Genomic DNA, 21,801 nt, shown 5'->3' on the forward strand with positions numbered 1-21,801 from the left:
AGACACTGTCTTTTTTAAGAAAGTTATATGTTTTACTGTGGACAAAAAGATGATGAGTCAGTTCTTGAATCTGTTTTATCCTTATCTGTGATTGCTCTGTTCGGCGATTTAAAGGTACAATATGTAATCATTTACATGCTCACATGTGGAAATCACTCTAACACAGCAGGGGTTGGCAGTCACTGATCAGTGCCAGTTAATCCACTGTTACCTTGATGGCTGCTGAGATTTGAGGCGGTAGTTCAGGTTCTTACCCATTTAGTGGTATTTGCTCTTCCATCTGAGTGAAATACAGGGTGTCCACAAAGTCTGTTTAAAATTTAAAAAATCTATTACAAAAGCAATTGATGAGATATGTTAATCAGATTTGTTGTATGTGCTCAGTGGTTATCAAAGTTTTTAATCACATTGGAAATCAATGACCTGAGGCAAAAGATCACTGATGCCATTGCCACCACTGATGAGGCTATGCTACAGCGAACATGGCAAGAAATCGAGTACCGTCTTGATGTGCTTCATGCAACTAATGGTGCCCATATAGAGGTGTATTAAATGAGGCAAAAAAACTTCGATATCTACTCCTCATTTTGTGATAATTTCCACAGATTTCTCTGTTCATTTGCTTTTGTAATAAATTTGTTAAATTGTAAAGAGACTTTATGGACACCCTGTAGATCCTGACCCACCAAACAATATGGTTTTGACCAGCAACCCAAAGCTGAAAAAAAAAATGTTTTGAAGGATGCACAGCAACACAGTTTTTGTTTGGGATTCAATATCTACACTTTTTTTCCAGCCCCCTTACTGGCTAACTAGTGGAACTACTTTGTTTCTGTATCACTACGCAATGGCCTCACCTAGCAAGTGTGTAAGCAGACATAAAATTACAAATCTCAATAAACAAGATATTCATCTGTCACCTGGAAGGCGAGGATAATACTCAAATTCATTAATTCCCAGGGTCATAAGTGTACTGAAGTCTACTGCTTCTAACTGAATATGAAATGTGCGGTGTGTGTGCTGTATGTTGCTGTGTTTGTTATGCTTTTACACCTGGCTGCCAAGTGAATTTCTCTTTTTGGGACAAGAAACGTGCTGAACTGACAATCATACATCATAATCCATTAACTCTTTATTAATACTGCAGTTCTTATCTGACATACTGCACATTGTACACCATTTATTACTGATTATAGCTATTATCTACCTATTGTTTCAGTCCCTGGTCTCTCTCCTGGCTGCCATCAGGCTGTGGAGGCTTACAGGCATCAGTAATGAGCAGCTCAGTGCAGAATTCATGTTTGTATAGGTCTGACGAAATGAATCATGACATTATGTCATGGTGTGTTTTTTAACGTCAGTTCTCCAGACAGCAGTGTTATGTTTCTCTAGAGTTTCGCTTCTTTCTTTGCACTTTTCCAAGTATGGTTCAGCATCAGTGCTGCGCTGCCAGGTGTGTGTCTTTTCGTCTCTCCACCGTAGTCTGGTCTGGCCAGTTTACTTGGGTGTGTGTGTGTCTGACTGTCTCTCTGGCGCTATGGCCTTCCTGCTGAAGCTGTCCCAGTAGGCGGGGTCCTCCTCTGTCAGGGGTGAGGCCGAGCTGATGAGGTCACTGAACGACAGCAGCGTAAACGTGGAGGGAGGAGGAAGAGATGACAGTGGAGGCTGTGACAGTGAGATGGAGGCAATCAGTAACTGACTACTCACTACATCAACGAATCGATTATGAATTATGACAATTCAGCTGTGTCGATCTGACAGAATAAATGCATCCCTCTGTCTGCGGCCTGAACTCACATGAAATGATTTAAATCTAATCTATCAGGATGATATATTTAAAAAATCTAACATGTTGATCTCACTTAATAATACTAATCTCACTAAACACAACTTGTTTGCCAATAAGTTTTAAAAGAAATGTTAATGTTAATAAAAAATGTAATTATGTTATCTGATTTTTTAAATATATATTTCAGATAAAAAGGCAAGTCTCACACTATTGCATGTGCTAATTATTAGATATTGTGATTAAAGTACTGAATGAAAACAATGAAAAAAACTTATTTCATTAAACACTGAATTTTGGTTGACAAAACAAATTGAACTGTTCCAAAAAGAAAAATCGTTCTTCAATCAAAATGAATCGGTGTTAAGCCTCAGATTGAGCTAACTGAGGAACTGTTTTGAAGGATGGACACCACCCGTTCGTATTAGTTTCACTTTTTGCTCTTTTCAGCCGCCTGGGTTCAGATGCACAAAACTGTGTAGATTCTTGACTAAAGCTGTGTGTATGCACAAAGCCAGAAATATGCATATGCATTCTTTTCGTCAGATTTATAAAGCCATACGTACACATGGTTCTGTTTTATAAATCTGAGTCTTTGTGCAATTGTTCACATGTGCACAAGCCTAATAACCCCTCCCACAATCAGCCATAAATGGAGGTTGGTACACCCCTAATTAGCTCATTTCCAACATAAATGCCTGTTGCTGCTCATTCATTTTTATAGACATGGCAACTAAAAGGACAGCAACGTCCTTTAACAGCACCAAAGCCACCATTGGTGTCATAATGTATGGCTAAGCCTATTTATAGTGCACATCATAATGACTATTATGATGTGCTTCTAAATCAATCCACCCATCAATACATCTGTATTATGCTTGACACAGTGCAACAGACATATTCTCACTCATAGATATAATAATAATTTCAAAAATAGATAAATAGTCTTGTACAAAATCATACACGCAGGATGAAATAGCATATCGAGGACACTTAGTATATAGAAACAATAAAGTTACAATAATAATGTTGCATAAATTCCCACTTTCATGTTATTTTTTGACACTTCTCCACCAGCCAGCAGCCAAAACTCTGGTGTGAGGTGTGCAGGAAGGTGCACACATTCTCACTGCATGTTCCTTTTTTATAAACACTGATTTCTGTGTAGAAAATAGTGTATTCATGTCTCTGTGCATACGCAGCGCTTATACATCTGGCCCCTGGCTTCCAAAATGGTGGAGCTATTTTCTGTGATAAAATATTTCTTAATTTAAAATAATTTTCATGAAATTTCATTACATTTAATAAAAATCTCATAAAATAGTTAAAAGAAAATTTGTTCTTGAATCGGATTGCCAGCTAGTGAACTGAAATGACCTGATGTTAGGCCACAGATTCACACCCCTAAGTGCTTCTGTTAGGAGGCTGTAAATTTAGCTCATTCAGATTTTACATTATTACGATATTACTGTATATTACAGGATATGCTGAATAATATTTATTAACTTTGCTCAGCAGCGTGTTGTAATCTTGATTTGTGTGCATTTGAATAGAGCGACTTCATAATAACTCTCATGTTCATATCATACAGATCCTCACCCCAGCTCCAGCTTTATCTGGTGGTCCGAGCGCCACAGCAACATGATGATCTGCATCCAATAAGCTCTCCTGCAAAAAAAAAAAGAAAAAGAAAAAGAAAAAAAGGTGTGCATGTCTCAGAAAAAACGCATTTACAATGATTTGCTTTCGCTGCACATATGCCCACGGCATGACAGACAACAGGCATTTGCATCCTTATCATACACACATTCATATTCATATGCAACTCTTGAATACATGCATGCAAATCATTTATGCCTATGCATGGATGCATGCTGGATGTACGAGCCGCATTTTGCTTCCCTGCCAAAACACGTTGCCTCCAACACCAGGAAATGTCAAGCACACAGAGAGAGGCACACACAGCAGTGAGTGTTGGTGTAAGAGAGGAAACAGCCTAGAGAAAAAGCTGTTTACCAGTACCAGTATAACACCAATCTCATGACTTCAGCCAGGACAGGCTTTTTAAAGCACTGCCCAAAATCTAAAATGATTTCTTTTTGTTGCCTTTGTTCTCTCTCTCCTGCTCGAGAGTATGCTTTGATGCTCTCTCACAACGACATACATACATGCATGTGTACACTCAATCACACCCCAGTCACTCTTACCGACTCACCCACACACACACACACACACACACACACACACACACACACACACACACACACACACACACACAGTTTGATTTTTGTTTGTTTTTTGCTCAGCTGCACTTTGTGACAAACTGGTCTTGTAGTAATCACTTCATAAACAGTCATAATATGTCTGAATTTGCATTTGAACAAGAGGCACAAACGCACGCACGCGCGCGCGCACACACACACACACACAAACACACGCAATTAGTTGTACATGTCCACATAATCACAGAAAATCTTCAGTGCTCACGCTCCCTGTAGAATGGATTTCATCATATAAAAAATTTTATTTAATCTCCCAGAACTGAGCCGATGTCATTTTGTCTCCTAATGTGAATGTGTTTGGACTTTTTTACCGAGCATCTCTTCTGACTTGCCTTTGACTTGCATGAATTTTTATTTATGTATCTGCATTCTATGTTCATATTTCAAAGGATGAGCACACAAACACATCTCTCAGCCTGTCCGCTCTGTCACATTAGCATCCTAATGTGGTACACAACAAAGGTTTCTGTTCAAGCAATCTGGTTGGCTGAGACCCATGTGTTATTTACTATAACATCACAGGAGCTGTGTCACTTTATCTTTATTATTCGGCTACAACAGCTGTCAAACTAACAGCTGATTATCTATCAGCTACAAGTGACTCTGCTTCTGTGAAGCTAGCTAACAAATGACAACAGCTCCATGTTGCTAACAATGAATAAGCTTCAAAATATAACTTTTGATTTGGATTATGAGTCTGAAGAAGAAAACATCAACAAGACAAATATTACTGTTAATGATGAGGAGCTACAAGACCGACGGCATGGGCTCTTGTCTTTTTTAACAGCTGGACAGACACTAATATTGTTACTGATGTAACGTCGCATGTCGTCTGTAAACAGTCGCCCCTTCAGATTTGTTTACATTGCTATCCAAGTTAGTTAGTTTGGGGAATTATACTTTTTGGCAGAGCATTAGACACGGTAATTGCAACTTTATTTCACCATTTTATTTGAGATGAAAACAATCCCTCTCCTCTGTCCCTCTCTGTCGAGGCTGAAATGTCCTCATATCTGCTTCCATTCGCAGCTTTTCTGCTGCACTCCACACACTGCGCTCCACAAAACAACCAAAGAAAAGTTATTATGCTCCTCTCTGTGTGTGTTGTGACCTCCTCCTCAGAGGTTAGAGGTCACCAGGAAGTAATAATTTTTGGAGGTGCTTCCTCCAATCTGACTAATCAGCCTGTAGTGCCCTGGGGCCAGAGGACATGGGGTCAAAAACACTGCTGTTCACCTCATCTCTATGTTAATACAGAGTATAGTGTGTGTGTGTGTGTGTGTGTGTGTGTGTGTGTTTATACACGACACATCAACAGGTGGTTGTAGGAATCGATAGTTTGCTGAAGTCATTCCGTGACTGTTGCACAAGCTTCATTAAGCTTCACTGCAGTCTGAGGTGGCTGGCTGTACATTTTGTTGTAAACTTAAATGTGATTTTTACAGTTTTAAGCATATAAAATGTTCTTGGTATTTTTAATGGTATTTTTCTCCCTGAGCACACCTTTACACAACCTTATGTTGGTGTTACCTCAGTTTGCCCTTAAATCTATCTATCTACCTACGATTGATGTGGCTGTGTGTTTCCCTGGTGACAAAACCCAGACAGAGAGGCAGCTTCAGGCCTCCCGGTCCAGACAGCACTAATGGTGCTGCTCCATTAAGTGGTATTGGCTCTACTCGCCTTGACTCTACTCACTTTTTTTTGGTATTTCATTGGGCAAAAGTTTGGGATAGAGTCTGCTACTGGTTACTATTTTTGGAACCACCTCAGTTGAGTTTCCAAGCGAGGTGAGTCGATTCTAAGAGGTGATGTGAAAACCCTGCAGACCACCGATTGGTCAGAGAGAAATTCAACAGTGAAGTCCCGCCGGTCGCTGCTTATAACCAGGAAATGTGCGTGAAAGACTCGCAAAACTTGTGTCATAGTTGATAATCTATCGGTGTAAAAAATAGTGTTTAGTGTCTCGTTTTTAGTGCAATGCTGGATGTTTAATCTATCTGCACAGTTCAGGAAGACGAGATGGGATCGAGGAGATGGGAGTCAAAAAGAGAAACGTCAAACGAATAAAACAGAGAAGTGAAAGGGGGTTACAAGTAAGTAGGGAGAAAAGAGAGAAAAAGAAAAGAGTGGACAAGAGGAGATGACAGAAAACAGGGAGAAAGGTGAAAGGTGAAAGGAAGTAAAATGGAAGGGGGGTGATGGAAAGGGATGATTCTTCTTGTCTGATCGAGAGGCACGGTCCTCTAATCTGTCGTGCTGGTGTGAGGAAGGCTGGAGTGCCACTTGAGAGCCCCCCTATCGCAATCTCCTGTGTGTATTTCTCTGAGACCACTTCTGATTCAAGGAGCGGCCACTGGGGAGTGGAGCACTGGAGACCCCACCGCACAGCCACCGAGGCTTTTGAACCACTGTTTTAGAAACACATTGATTTCCTGCAGACTGGCTCCAACCGGTCTGAAAACTCACTCTCTCATGCCAGACCCAGAATGTCATCAAATTAGTAACTGCTAGAAATGTAGGTTACTATAAAACAAGTGTAAGCCCAGGTGCTTTTAAAGGAACACTGAAATAAAATATGCTTATTATTATTATTATTATTTTTTTTTTATTTAAACGATTTTCATTGGCAACATTGGTAAAATTATTATTATATAACTGCAGTCTGGGACTCTGTTGGGGACAGTGAGGTAGTTTAATATGCTAATCTTGGGTCTTTAAATAGGTTAAAATACAAATGAATCCACAATTACTGCAGTTAAACCAGGTTTTTAAAAGATAGCAAATGATATTGGCCATATATACACAATTATATTTTATTTTATTTAAATATCTATCTATCTATCTATCTCTATATATCTATAGATATATACAGATATCTATATAGATATCAATATATATATATATCTATATATATATATCAATATATCTATAGATATATATATATATCTATATATATATATATATATATGTATACAGATAATGTATTATCAGCCCTGCGCGAATGTATTACTGTACAGAACGCAGCCCCTAAATAAGAAAATCCATATTTTTAATTGGATTTACCATCCATTTAAAGCAATCGTATATTTTTTAAACATCTTGAGTCTACTGGTATTTTCGAACTACCCTTTATCAAATCTGTTTTGCATTTGGCCTGAGGGAGGTGCTGTAAATTTAAAAGGGCTGTATTACCAGTCATGTTGGCATGAAACGCTGTACACATATGCAGCTGTCCTCACACTAAAAATAAACCTATTTTTTTAAACAAAATAAATTTTGTACACTTCAGATTTTGTTGAAAATGGCTGCTATACACGGCAGCTGAAAAGTTATAAATTAGATTTTGTCCACCGACATAAAGATCAAAAAGATTCCAGGTTCTCAAATCAAGTCAGGACATTCCCATTCCCTTTATCTTGTCAACTCCTTGAATGTGGAAGCACAGAATAAACTACTTCAAGTTATGCACAAGACAGGAAACTGCAAACTGAACGCCACCTGTTTTTGGTGTGTTTGAGTTCATTCTGTCATTTGTACAAAACATCCAAAAGACAAACACAATTCAGTTTTTAGTGATCTTTAGACACCTGCCCCTCTCACCCGTTCTCAAAGTGACTCACTTCGAATATCCAGTCCTCTTCCTCCTCTTCATCCAGATGCATCTTGGTCTGGCGCAGCGCCCGCTCCTGTGTAACGGGCTCAGAGGAAAGGTGAAACTCCACCCTCTGCAGGTTGAAGCCCAGCCCTGTGCCGATGGCCTTAATGAAGCTCTCCTTCAGCGCCTTGACAGAGATGGAGCGACACGCAATCAGATCACTGGAGGGAACACATGAAGAAAAGCTTCTCCAAAAATATAGGTCTTTTGGTAGGTTAGTGTGTGTGTGTGTGTGTGTGTGTGTGTGTGTGTGTGTGTGTGTACAATCAAAAACTTCATATCTTTGACCAATAATGAGTCCATGCACACAATGTGTAACGTTGTGTATACAAAAGGCAATGTGTGTTTAAAGTGTAAATGTGTGTGTGTGTGTGTGTGTGTCCAGCCAAAACCCTGCTTGAGAGCCAATGAGGCACAATAACAGTATTACAAGGCTAATCGCTATGGCAACCGTCGAGCACTGCCATTAGTCAACAGCGTGGTGATGATATCAGAGCTTGACGTCTCTGTGCCACCCGCTCAATCTCACAACATCTTTACTTAGCACCACCATTACTGTTCCTGTCCATCTGTGTGTGTGTGTGTGTGTGTGCGTGTATTCAGACAGGGAAAAGAGAAAGAGATTCAGGGAAAGAAATGTGTGTGAAGGAGAAATACAGAGGGAGCAAGCAGAACCAGAGAAAAACTGTGTGTGTGTGTGTGTGTGTGTGCGTGCGTGTGTGTGTGTGTGTAAGAGGGAGAAAAATAAAGAAATGGGAGTTGAAAGGAGAAAGACAGAGAGGATAACATGCCTCACAACTTTGGGCTACATGTCTGACAGAAAGAGATACTGTGTGAGTGTGTGCGTGCGTGCGTGTGTGTGTGTGTGTGTGTTGTGTGGTGTGTGTGTGTGTGGTGTGTGTGTGTGTGTGTGTGTATGTGTGTGTGTGTGTGTGTGTGTGTGTGCGGGAAGGGTCACACATGCATGTGTCAAACGTACATGTGTATGTCTCAATGAACATTTGTGCTGTTATTTTCCTTCTGTGCTCCCTTCACACACATACACACACACACACACACACACACACACACACACAGCACTCCAGAACCAGCAGCGATGCAATGTGATGACAGGGTAGTATGGTTGCCATAGTTACCCAGTGGCGGTAGAAGGCGGCGAGTTGCTGGCGTTCCGAGCCGGCTGATTGGATGACGCTCCACTCATGCTCTGTAAACTGACGAGTCATGATGCGGAAAAACTCGGACACGGAGGTGCTACCTGGAGGGGGGGTGTGGAGACAGAAACACACTCTGATGAATATTCCAAACACATCTTCCCCTCCAGGCCACGGCCGTCCTGCACAAACCTAATCTCTCCTTCCCTCCACACAGTTTTGTTTTTCTGATGCACCTGACAGCAGACGCCACCGCCCACACGCACAAAACCTCTCACAGCCATCAGACCAAACAAAACCAGTGAACAAAACACATCAAACACTCAACAAATCAGGTAATCAGGCAGTTTCAAAACCTGACTTTTGGGAAACAGCAGGGTTTTGACACCGGTGGTGACCGCTTGCTCTCCTGGAAATTTCTCATCACATCACAGATTTGACTGTGAAGAGGCAGACGGACTGTGATACACACAGATAAGAAACACACACACACACACACACACACACACACACACACACACACAGTCACCACTGATAACAAAGCCTCTGCTGGCACCTTGTGGTCAAGATAAGAAACACACACTCAAAACCAATTCTGCCTTGGAGTTGAGACACAGCGCACTTCTAATATTTTAGGCTGATTACAGCCATGATTTGGCCAAAAATAACACAAAACATTTTCAGTTTCTGGTGAACTGGCAGTTCACAGATTATTCCATAATGTGGATTCTTCCCTCTCTGCACCACCAATCATGATTATTACAAAAGTGTGATGTTTACAGAGTTACCACTCTATACCAACTATTGAATCCTCTGATTTTTTCATGACTTTCCATGACAACAATGTTGAATTTCCATCACCTATATTTTAAACACGCTCATTATTTTGTTTTAGTCAATATGGGAAGTAACACGGTGAACACAACACAATGGGAGATCATTATTATGCTTAATGCATAACTAGTTACTTATTTTATTTTAATTTAATTTAATTTAATTTTTTTGAGGCTCACAAATTTCATGATATTCCATGATTTGTCCAAGAATATTAGATTCCATGACTTTCTCGGTCTGGAATAGACATTCCAAATTCCAAGACTTTGTAGAAATTCCACGACTTGTGGGAGCCTCGTTTTTATGACTTGAATCCTTGCAGGTCTTGTAGACCAGCTCGTAGAGTGGTACATTCACTCAGCTTCTGAGACCAGTGATAGCCACTGAGAGTGTGATGAAAGGAAACAAAAATACAGAAAATAGTACTGTTCTGCGTCTGTGGTTGTTTTTGGTTTTACATGCAAGTTCAAGTTCATGTTCACATTCACATTTATTTGCAGCCCCAAATCACTTTGTGCAAGGAGTCACACAGTATGTGTGTGTGCATATTTACTTTGATATCGGGTGTGTGGTCCTCAAATCTATCACTGGATGAAAAAAGCTACAAATGTCAACTTTTCTCCGTCTGTCCTGTGTGCGCCCTCAGCCTCCTGGAACTGGATTTACTTAAACTGGACTGACGGTGTTGTGTTGGGAGAGATGGTAACTGATCCAGAGCATGATGTGTGTTTAAGGACGTGTGTGAGACAGAAACAGGTAAAGAGTGAATGTTTTAGCACTGCCTCATGCTCACCTGATCTCTCTCTGTTTTTCTCTTAGTCCTGACCTCTCAGTCTCATTGCCATTCTCATGTTGCCTCTCCTGTGCTTTTTTCCCCTCTGTCTCTTCTCCCCAGACAATACGGATGAATGAGACATTGAATCCCCTCAGACGAAAAGGCTTTTTGCAAAGGATTTTATGATGGTAAAGAATAAGAAGAGGGATGTGACTGAAAGAAAGCCAGACAGTCTAATTTAGGAGCTCTACAATGTGAATGAAAGCAGACAATTTATGCCTGGAAATGAGTTTCATTTGGTGGCAGAACGTCTGTTACCTCTGCTGGCAGAGGCAGAGAGTTAAATATGTTGTTTATGTGCTGTGCTGTGTACCAACTAGTTCATCTACCTCCTGCAGGACACAGCATCTGCGGTTTTCAAGCCTTTCATACATATCCGTGGGAGCCTGTTCATATAACTCTATGGAGGAAAGGTGATTTTATTCCTTAACAATGCTTACATGTTCATAAATGATTGCACCAAACATCATCCCAGTAGGCCTGCAAACAGTAGCTGATACTATCAGTGCAAATTTAGCTGTCAGACCCTTTACCTGGCATGGTGGTCTTCATGACATCCACACCGACCTGCAGCCCCTGCTCTGCAGCGAGAACAGTGTAGTCGCCCTGGTGGGAGAGGTTGAAGCTCCAAGCCCAGGGCTCAGCCCCCGAATCTGCAGTGACCTGGGTGTAGAGAGCAGAGCAGGATGAGAGTTATTAAACTATCACATCTTGTCAGAAAATGAACCCCTTGAATGAAGCCTTAAGCAGTTCCAATTCAGGAAAAAAAAAATCCAACGTCCCATACATATTCTTTTCTCTACAGGTTGCATCACTTCACTGAAGCCACATCATGATTACATGAAGTCAAATATTCAGACCCAACATGCCACTGTTTCATGACTGCACTATTACATCAAATTAAGTATATCTAGAAGTCTTGTGCATCATTTTACACACATTTCTCTGTAATTCAGCAGGACATGATTGGCGTGTTTGGAAACCTTGGAATCTCCTCTTGAATTTAAAATGAAGGTCTGTAATAACAAGTCCACCTTTAGGATGGATTAATTAACTAGACTAGCTGAAATTTTATAATATTCATTACTAATGTTGAAATTCAGTTAGATTCAAATGGGCTTCATTAGCATGAAATACAAATGTACTTACTGGTAAAGCATATCCAGTACAAATCAAAATTAAAAAGACAAATATAGACAATGTCAACACAAATAAAAAGAGGGGAAATTAAGTTTGCAAAGGAATTAGTAGATTCTCTTATCAAATATTCGATCAAACAATTTATCTTTGACAAATGTTTTAAGGTTTTGAACGCCCCTCTCCTTAAATTACGACAAGTAAAGATGGATCTTGCAGCTTATGTGGCATACTCATGTCTTTCACCAAAAATATCTTGGAGTTTGTCCAATTTTCAGGAAATTCAAGAAATTCAGTCTGAAGCTCAATGGCCTGGCTTCTGCACAGTCTTTTTTAAAATCTAAGAATAATTATGAAATGGATCATAGTCTGTTCATGCATATTCTCATTTGTCTGAGAACTGGACAGTATTAGCTCAGCACTAATATACACTACTCACAAAAAGTTAGGGATATTTGGCTTTTGGGTGAAATTTATGGAAAATGTAAAAAGTTCACACTACAGTGATATTATATCATGAAAGTAGGGCATTTAAGTAGAAGCATACACTGGTTATTTCATCATCTCAAACAATTTCTTGAAACAAAAGCCAACAACAGTGGTGGATATACCACAACAAAAAATGTCAGTGTCAATAACTTGTCATGTGCCCTTGAGCATCAATTACAGCTTGACAACGACGTCTCATGCTGTTCACAAGCCGACTTATTGTCTGCTGAGGCATGGCATCCCACTCTTCTTGAAGGGCGGCCCTCAGGACATTGAGGTTCTGGGGTACAGAGCTCCGAGCCTCTACACGGCGACTCAGCTGATCCCATAGGTTTTCAATGGGATTCAGGTCTGAGAAAGTGCAGGCCACTCCATTTGAGGTACCCCAGTCTCCAGCAGCCAAACCCTAATGATACGACCTCGATGAGCTGGAGCATCAAACACCTGATGTGAATTTTGCCGTTAAACTCCTTGTTAGAGAACAGCAACTTGTGCAAAAAGTACTGAAACATTGAACAGTTGGACATGTGCATTCAGAAGTTTACAGAAGGTCACATTAAGTTCACCTGTAAAGGTTATAATGCATTTTAGGTTCATCCTGAAATTTCACCCGAAAGCCGAATATCCCTAACTTTTTGTGAGTAGTGTATATCAACCTCCTATTTCAGAATGTGAATCTTTCAGCAAGTCAAACAATAATAAGTGTGCAGCTTTTCGTCCTTTTGTGACTGGTATGAGTGTGGATGTCAGTGTATTGATGTGAATGGCTGTGGAAAACACTCATCTCATTACTGTGTACCTGCACCGGTGCTGCCAGGTAAGGCTTCCCTCTGGGGGAGCGCTCCAGGCGGATCTCTGACCAGGGAACCCCCATCCTGTCACACACCAGCCTCCTCAGTAACAGCCTGCCAGCCTGCGGGGTTAAACACCTTCAGCATATTGAACACAGCTGACGACTGCACTCACTAGATGTAACACAGACAGATTCAGACTCACCATGGCTGACTTGGCATCCTTAGCAAACATGAACTGTCCGATTCTGTCCTTCTCCTCCTGCTGGACACACCGAGCGGCGAGCAGCCACTCGGCCCGGCTCGGGGTCCACGAGCCACACCGAAAGGCCCAGCGTACGGACCCCATCATTTAACCTCTTGTTTAAAAAACCCCGTCCGACCCTGAGAAGCTGAGCAACTGCAGAAGTGTCCAGCGGTCATCACTGTTTGGCTAGTCAATGTTAGCTAACGTTAGCAGTGCGCCCGGTGTAGCAAGAAACGCTCGGGGGATTTCAAACCGGCACGAGAACACAACAACATTTGTATCTGAAACACGAGCCATACACAAACGGTCTCACATTTTCAAGAAACATTTCAAAGAGACACGACATGAACTGTCAAGACTCTGTTTACATTTAGGACTGGATTGCTGGGTGTAAACACATGGCCGGAAGAGCAGCAGGCAGCGCGTCGTGCGTCGTAAGTGGGCGCGGTGGAGGATTGGCCAATAGGAGCGATCTTTGCAGCGCGTCACTCGTGATGCCTTATGGTATTCGAAAAGAAATCGTAATTATGACTATTTCACTCATGAACCATCGTTTCCGTGGTAAATATAATCAGGGAAAGCCGGATATTGATGCTATGATACCCGAGTAAACGAGATGTGGGTTAATGTAAGCAGTGTCACAATTAATGTTAAACACGACCTGATGCGGTTCTGATTTATGCCACATTGAAATTCTAATAATAATCAAGAATAACTTCCCTGACTATCCCTGACACATGAACTATTATCTGTGCAAAGCAGCTCTGTGGTGACTGAAGAATGGCAGCTAAAAACATTTTCACCAGGTTTATTTGATTATTTCCGATTAAAAGCAACTGAGATCGGACTTACAATTCTGGGAAGAAAGGGTTTATGAGGTGCACTCAAATGCAGCATTGAAATTGTGCCTGAACCACGATGTGTTGATCGATGTAAATCAGATTTGCTCCGTGTGATCGGCAAGGTGAGCTGTATTATCAGTACGTGTTATCCCACAAGTAATGTGAGCTAGGGAGGGAATTTACAAAACATCATGCATCCGAAATAAATTATTATCCGAAATGGTTGTGTTTCTGCGGCATTTGGTGTTTCTACACTGATCGCTGCACATTGTGATGTACATCATAGTATGTTTAAGAATGCAAAAATGGCCACAAGTGCATATGCATATATTATAATGTATAAGGCTGTGTATTTGGAGCTATTCGTGGGCACACAGTATATCTTGTCAGAGGAAAAACGTAGCGTCCAAAAATACCTATAACACGTATAAACACATCTAGCCAGTTTATTTACATTTTGAAAAACATACTCTCTAGTGTAACCGAGGCTACAGTATTATTATAATATTGTTTATTGATGTTTTTCCCACCAAGTTTAAAGCATCGGATCGGTGTGTTAAATTTAACGATATTTTCAGTGCAGAGACATGCAGCTGCAGTGCATTACAGAGTACTGTACTGGTTTTGCACTGTGCGGCTGTCACTAAAGGATTACTTAATCTATTAGAGCTGGGAATTTACAGGAAAAAAAAAGTTAAATATGCCTTAAGGGGTGACATCATAATGAAAACTATAGCTGATCACAATTACAGGCTAAATTCCCAGTGGAGACTTATTATCCCTTCACAACCATTTGAGCACGGGAGGAATCCCATACCTGTGATTTCAGCATCCACTGTGGCCAATAAAAAACTAAATAGCCCAAGGGTTATCTGCTCATATTTCATAATTTATCAGAAGTGATCCCAGTTTGACTGTCAGTGGTGTAGTGGTGGTTGGAAAAGATGATAGCTAACGCGATGAGAAAGTCCCATGTTGTCCCATGTTTTGAAGCTTTGGTATATAGTCCATGTTCTTATTGACAATGCACAGCCCAGATTTAGACCAAACAATGAACAAATGATTGCATATTTAAACAATACATAAAAAGTTGTTATTAATAAGCATATGCACCTCAGAGGATTGTGTGCACAAAGTATTTTTTTTGTCATATATCTCAGAAGCTAAAGACAGAAACATCTACTAAACTTTTGATTTTTATACTCGCCATTGGCAGAAATATTAATCACTTTTACAGAAAACATGAAAAATACACAATTTTACAACCCATTTCCCACCTACTGAGCTAACAAAGAAACACTTTGTACCCTCAACTACACTGATGGCTCTCTGCTTTGCCCACAGGATGCAGGCAGAATCCTCTTGGCTTCTGCTCCAAGGTTTTCTACCTGTGTGAGTTCACCTGGCACCGGTTCAATCCAGTAAGCCCACAGAAGGCAAGACGGACAACTCAGCAAGGGTTCTATGTCAGTAATATGCAGTGGCCGGTGTCAGATAAGTGATCTATCAAGTGAGGAAGTCATCCTTCCTGACAAACTGGGAAATGAGAAGTTTTTTGATTGACTCGGCTGACCCTGGACATGAGGCTGACTCCCGCCAGCCTTGAACAAAGCTCCTCTGTTTGGAAGAAGGGCCACTCGGCTAGACTTGGCTGCACTTGAATTACACACCCACTGTTCACCCGATCTGAGGACCCGAGTCCCTCTCCCGCTCTTCCTGTTTCTCTCCCTCTATTTCCCTCTCTGCCTCTCCTGTTTCTCTCTTGTTCTTCCTCCCTCTATCCCCCTGACAGGACTCATATCTGCTTCTTACCTTCCTCTTCATCCCCCTGCTTGTCTTTGCCTTCTTTCTCCCTTTCCTTCTCTCTCTCTCTCTCTCTCTCTCTCTCTCTCTCTCTCTCTCTCTCTCTCTCTCTCTCTCTCTCTCTCTCTCATTCTGGGTTCTTTGGGCCCGCCTCACCGCCAAGCTGGATTTCCTGCAGATGAAGCAGCTGAAGAGGAAGAGGAAGAGTAACTACAGCGTTAGAGAGACACAGACACTCATAAGGGAGATCCACAAGAGGCGGGACGTGTTATTCTCCAGACAGCAGGTGTTCTCTTCTAATCTATTCTAACATTTCCGGGGGTCATGATGCAGAATAATGGGAATACAGGCAAGGATAAACAAAACAAAAACCAACCCCTGCAGCAGTAAAAAAGTAGATTTGTGTTGGTTGTGACAGTTTGCAACAGCCACATTGTCTGGAATTAATAGGTGAAAGCAGCCTCCATTTTGGTGCTTGTGTTTTTTAAGTGTTGCTGAACAGTTTCATGTGTGTTTCCTCCAACAGAACACAGCCATTAATGAGCTGAAGCGACAGGCATGGGAAGAAGTGGCAGGAGGTGTCAATGCACTGGGGGAGGGGGAGCTACGCACTGCTGCTGAGGTGTGTGTATATGTGTGTTTAAATGGCAGATTGGCAAATTTAGCTCAATTTGTAAACCCTGATTTTTTTATTATGTCATTTATGGGAAAAAAAATATTGATAATAATAGCAATGATAATCAAGATCCTCGTCCCTGCTCATCTTATGCCTTTTTTTCACTACTTCTGTCCTCTCCTCTCTTCTCAAAACTGTTTAACCTTTCTTCTTTTACTTCCTCTGTGCAGGTGAAGCGTCGTTATTTGGACTGGCGTGCGCTGATGAAGAGAAAACAGCTACAGGCTGAGCTCTCCCTCTCCTCCTCCTCGTCCTCCTCTTTGGTCCTGAAGGGAGAGTATGACCCCTCGTCTCCTGAACACGAGGCCGCTGCCCTGGGATCGGGGTGTGACCAGTTGCTTGACCTCTCAGGCTTCCCCAAGGACTGCCACTGCGACTGGCCGGAGCTGGCGGCTCTCGGGGAGCCAAGTGGACAGGCCATGATGGCACCGTCGGGTGTGAAGATGGAGGAGGACGTTGGTGCATACAGAGTAAGAGAGAGCCCAGGGCTGGATTTACACTGAAACAGAAACTGATTGTAGATCTTTGATTGCTGCATAGATACACTGTTGTGTAGACAACACATGATACACGAATACATGATAGAAAATTCACACTGCACTTATGCAGCATCTTTCCCTTAGTAGTTGATCTGATTAGATTTTGGAGTACCACAATGCATAAAATTTGCATATTAATGAGAAAACTGTGAACTACAAGATGAACCATTATAAGTCCCAAATGGTAATGTGAAAGTAAGTATGGTGACATAGAAATATTTGCTAATGAGGGCAATAATTGTCTTAATTAATGAACTCATTAGCACAATTGGTTATGTTTAATATATCATGGTGATTATGCCAGCACATTAGGTAGTCAAGTGCCTCTTGTTAACACAGTGTTTTGATTCGGCTCATGTAGGATCACAAATAAAATTTTAAGTTTAATTAAGGACAAATTCCCTCCGTAGATTCCACTTAAACTTGCGATGTCCATCTTATCTTTATTGTCTAATGGTTAATATTTATTTTGTGACAACATTGCCATGTACCCACTCACATTTTGATTCCCTGTGGTAGTAGCCTGTTTATTCAAATGTCATAATACTCTCTGCTGATCTTGCTCGTCATCACTTGACAGTGCTTGCGTGTGCACTGTAACTAAACAATTTCCACAACTATTTAAAATTCCCATCATATTATGACCGTGGTGATCTGGACTACAAACACAAGCAAACATACAAGTTTTGCATGTCCAACCCATCATTTAATGCTTCTTAATGCGTCATGACATGATCAGCTGGTCACATGCAGGTGTCAGCTGGGCTGTCACTACGCTTTGAATCACAATTAGACATTAGGAAAATCTAATGTCTAAAAAGAGCCTAATACAACCTTGAAAAGTCATGTCAACACGCAAGAAAAGTTCACAATCAGTCAAAAGAAAGTGACATTGTTATCAGAAGTGTAAAGAATTATTATTTTTTATGGGTAAATTCAAAGGTTAGACTGATTGGATATTTTTTTTTCTACCTTAATATTTCTTGATGTCACTCTTTTGCTCTGCAGTTTGATGGCAATGGTGATGTAGAAGACGGAGAGGGTGAAATTGATGATGATGATTTCCCTGCCATCCTCAGTGACATAGAGTCACGTGGTGAGGGGCGCGTCCCGGAGGTCTACTCCCACACTGAGTCCGGCATGCTTGCCTCCTCTAAAGCTCCAACCTCCACCACCAACCGGGACTTTCCTCTGGTTGGTGGGCTCATGGGGACAGGCGTGCAAGCCCACGGGCTGGCCAGTCATGAGAACTCAAGGGCGGGGCTTCTTGTCGCCATTGAGAGACAGCGATTGGAGGTGGAAAAACAACGCCTGGCTGTTGAGACTGAGCGTCTGGCGGTGGAGAAAGAGCGGCTGATGGTGGAGAAGGAGCGACTGCGGCAGACCGAGGTGGAGCGGGAACGGCTGCAGCTGGAGAGAGAGAGGCTGCAGGTAGAGAGGGAGAGGCTGAGGGTGCCGCTCCTGAGCCAACCAGAGCTCGTTGACTCCTCCTATACCCTGCCACCCCAGCAAGGCCCACACTCTTCCTCCACATCCTCTGCATTCTCTGCCCATGATGGACAGAAGGAGAGAGAGAAGGAAAGTAAAAGATGGATGCCAGCAGTGGATCTGGAGACAGAGAGGCTAAAACTGGAGAAGGAGAGACTGCAGTTGGAGAAAGAGAGACTACAGTTCTTCAAGTTTGAGTCTGGCAGGCTGCACATAGAAAGAGAACGCCTCCAAGTGGAGAAAGAGAGACTGCAGCTGCACAAAGATCATCAGGGGCCCTGAGAGGACGAGAGGGGAGAGGAAGAGAACCTGAAAGCAGCACCACACAGAAAATACTAATGCAGCATTCAAGGAATGAACAAGTATGAGCTCTCATGATTGAGAACACTTATATGTGCACCAGCAGCTGCTGCTGGCTCAAGTTTTCCTCACAGATTTTTTTAATCAGAGGTGTGAGGCAGAGAAATGAGCATTCCTGACTGGACTTTAGCCAAGGACGAGACTGAGATGGGGCGCTGTCTTACTTATGTGCATGAAACAGCAGTGCCTTGAGACACTTTCGTACAGCTAAACAGGTGCCAGCACTGTCACATACCTATAGCATAGTTTACTTTGCTCAGTATCCCAATCAAAACTAAGTTTCCTTAAGCTTCCTCATGGTTTTAATATACTGGCTTCATGACATTTTCTTAGCTGTCAAACCGACTGTGTATCTGAGAGTTAAAGGTGAGGATTACATATTTTTTCTAAGATTTTGTAAACACTGAAGCATACAGTAACAGGCTTTGGGCCTGTCTCATGAAGCCAGCCATCTGACAGTGGTGATCCGATGTAAGTAATTTTCTAATCCAGCCATTCAATTTGTTGTTACTCCATGGGAACTTGGCTTAACCTGAATTAAATTTGGGGAGCTGAATTCCCTGAAAACAAGCCTGACTTGGTGAAATCAACTGGATTCATATGGTGATCTTGCTTTGTGGAAACACATCTTGGGTATGGTTTTCATGAAGCAAGATTATATACTGAACTAGATTTATTTCTCTTAAGGTAGTTAACATTTTGAACTCCATTTACAAAAAGAACTTGAAAGGACGCTATAATATTATGCTATAATAAGTTATGCTATAATAGCACATTTCGCATTGAGCCAAATTTGGATGGGAGCATGTTTAATTTGGCCATATCTGACACACGCAGCAGGTTAGAAAAGAAAAGAAAAAGAACATAATAAATCTAAGAAAACAAAACGGACTGTGAACTGTATGTACCTTTTATATTTTAGACATATAATGGTACTGACAGAGAGACTGGGATCATTACATCTTAATGTGCACTTTGCCAACCAAATCAATGCCCATTTGGCTGTATTCTGGCCTTGAAAATTCAGCTGCAAACATGATTTTTTAAATGTCAAAAGGAACTTGTACAGAATGTTTTGTATGCTTTTCCCATCTGTCTTGATGTTTTGTGTTTGTGTTTACAGAGGCACATTAAATGGTAATGGTTGTGACTTTATACATTCGACTGCCAGGATTAGATGAATATTTGCTGTTTTTCTTGGACTTGAAAAAGAGTCTGCACATCTGTAATAATAACTACATATTATGGGGGCAGCTACTGAATGTTGGGTGTTAAGAGGATCATTTAATATGAGCATGCTGGAAAATTAAATTCTGTTAAATTAAACATTGTTTTATGTTATTTTAAGGTACATTTTTCTGTTAAGCTCTGAAACCCACACAGCTACTGTATACTCTACTGACAAGGTAATATATACTGCTGTTTTTTTTTTTTTTTTTTTGGAAGGGGGGGGGGGGGGGGGCAGAGAAAAATTAAAATTCTGATTAAATTTGTTCAGATTGCAGCAAAACTATCAGGATGCACTGTTAGGTCAATATGATCTCAGTCAGCATAGTGGCACAATTGCAGAGTAGTCCTGGAGCAGGGCTGTTAGAATAATTTGGTTTATTTGTGGATGAATAAAAATATAGTAACGATAATGATAATAATTTTCATTGGTTAAATTTTATCCGGGCGGCACGGTGGTGCAGTGGTTAGCACTGTCGCCTCACAATAAGAAGGTCCTGGGTTCAATTCCCACCCAAGGTCCTTTCTGTGTGGAGTTTGCATGTTCTCCCCGTGTCTGCGTGGGTATCCTCCGGGCACTCCGGGTTCCTCCCACCGTCCAAAGACATGCAGGTTAGGTGAATTGGAGAAGCTAAATTGCCCCTAGGTGTGTGTGTGTGTGTGAATGTCAGTGTTTGTCTGTCTGCCCTGCGATGGACTGGCGACCTGTCCAGGGTGTTTCACTGCCTTCGCCCTATGAGCGCTGGGATAGGCTCCAGCACCCCCCCGTGACCCTAGTGAGGAAAAGTGGTTTAGAAGATGAATGAATGAATAATTTGTATCCAGAAATAGCAAGCATTTAGTAAGATCTGTTTCATTCATTCAGTCACCTGAAGGTGAGTCATCAAACAAGAGCTCCTCAGCCAATTCGCTGGCATGGTTTTCTCCCTAAAAAAGATTATATTGCTGCTGACTTTCAGTGTCTTGATATTATGTGTGCATAACATCAGGCATTACTTTAACAGAAATACAGTTTAAAGATATTACTTGCTGGATAGACTCATTAACTCATCACTGAGAAATGTACTATTTTAGTTAGAATAAAACAAGCAAAGAACAGCAAATATCACACTGGCTAAAACAGTTAATTTGAATCACAATCAAATTGCAAATCAACAAAAAATCTGGATTTTGCCCAAATATCAAAACATATTGGACAATGATTTATTTAGGTTAAATACCATAGAGGATATTTGTCAGTGATTGTAATTAAAATCTTTTCTGGTTACACAACATTTCACAGTGGGGTACTTGGGCGTCCTAACCATGTTGCTGGTGTGTCAGAGGCATTATTCAGACTTGGCACAGAGACGATCCCTCACCTTGCTCTTGCATCACACTGTAACATTTTGATCCCACTAGACCTTCATCAGAGAAAAGATTATATAACAAAAGTCTTATATAGATACTGCTCCACCTGTTTCATGTGCCAAGAAGCCCAGGATGTCTCACTGGGTGGATCTCTCAATCATTGATGCATATCAGGAGGCTTATCAGTAGCTCTCAAATCAATGTGGGCAAACAAGAAGAAGAGAGGAACATTCAAAGCACTTTGGCTGCATGGCACTGTACTCTAAAAACCTTGAATCTCCAAAAAGCCAACTTTTCAGGAGC

General features: G+C 41.3%; 2 protein-coding genes across 2 annotated transcripts; one reads left to right on the plus strand and one right to left on the minus strand.

Moving 5' to 3' along the window:
• Positions 1 to 580: 580 nt before the first annotated feature.
• On the minus strand, positions 581 to 13,642 carry aasdhppt (aminoadipate-semialdehyde dehydrogenase-phosphopantetheinyl transferase). Its single transcript, XM_030066205.1, has 7 exons — positions 13,172 to 13,642; positions 12,975 to 13,088; positions 11,083 to 11,212; positions 8,863 to 8,984; positions 7,692 to 7,853; positions 3,386 to 3,454; positions 581 to 1,665 (listed from the first exon to the last, which is right to left on the minus strand). The coding sequence occupies exons 1-7, from the start codon at positions 13,316 to 13,318 to the stop codon at positions 1,498 to 1,500; spliced, it is 912 nt and encodes a 303-aa protein (XP_029922065.1). The 5' UTR covers positions 13,319 to 13,642; the 3' UTR covers positions 581 to 1,497.
• Positions 13,643 to 16,015: 2,373 nt separating this feature from the next.
• msantd4 (Myb/SANT-like DNA-binding domain containing 4 with coiled-coils) lies at positions 16,016 to 19,145 on the plus strand. The gene is made up of 4 exons (XM_030067436.1): positions 16,016 to 16,144; positions 16,385 to 16,480; positions 16,705 to 17,004; positions 18,082 to 19,145. The coding sequence occupies exons 1-4, from the start codon at positions 16,037 to 16,039 to the stop codon at positions 18,841 to 18,843; spliced, it is 1,266 nt and encodes a 421-aa protein (XP_029923296.1). The 5' UTR covers positions 16,016 to 16,036; the 3' UTR covers positions 18,844 to 19,145.
• Positions 19,146 to 21,801: the final 2,656 nt, after the last annotated feature.

This window comes from Myripristis murdjan, chromosome 13 (assembly GCF_902150065.1).
Source record: "Myripristis murdjan chromosome 13, fMyrMur1.1, whole genome shotgun sequence".
NCBI classification, from domain to species: Eukaryota; Metazoa; Chordata; class Actinopteri; order Holocentriformes; family Holocentridae; genus Myripristis; species Myripristis murdjan.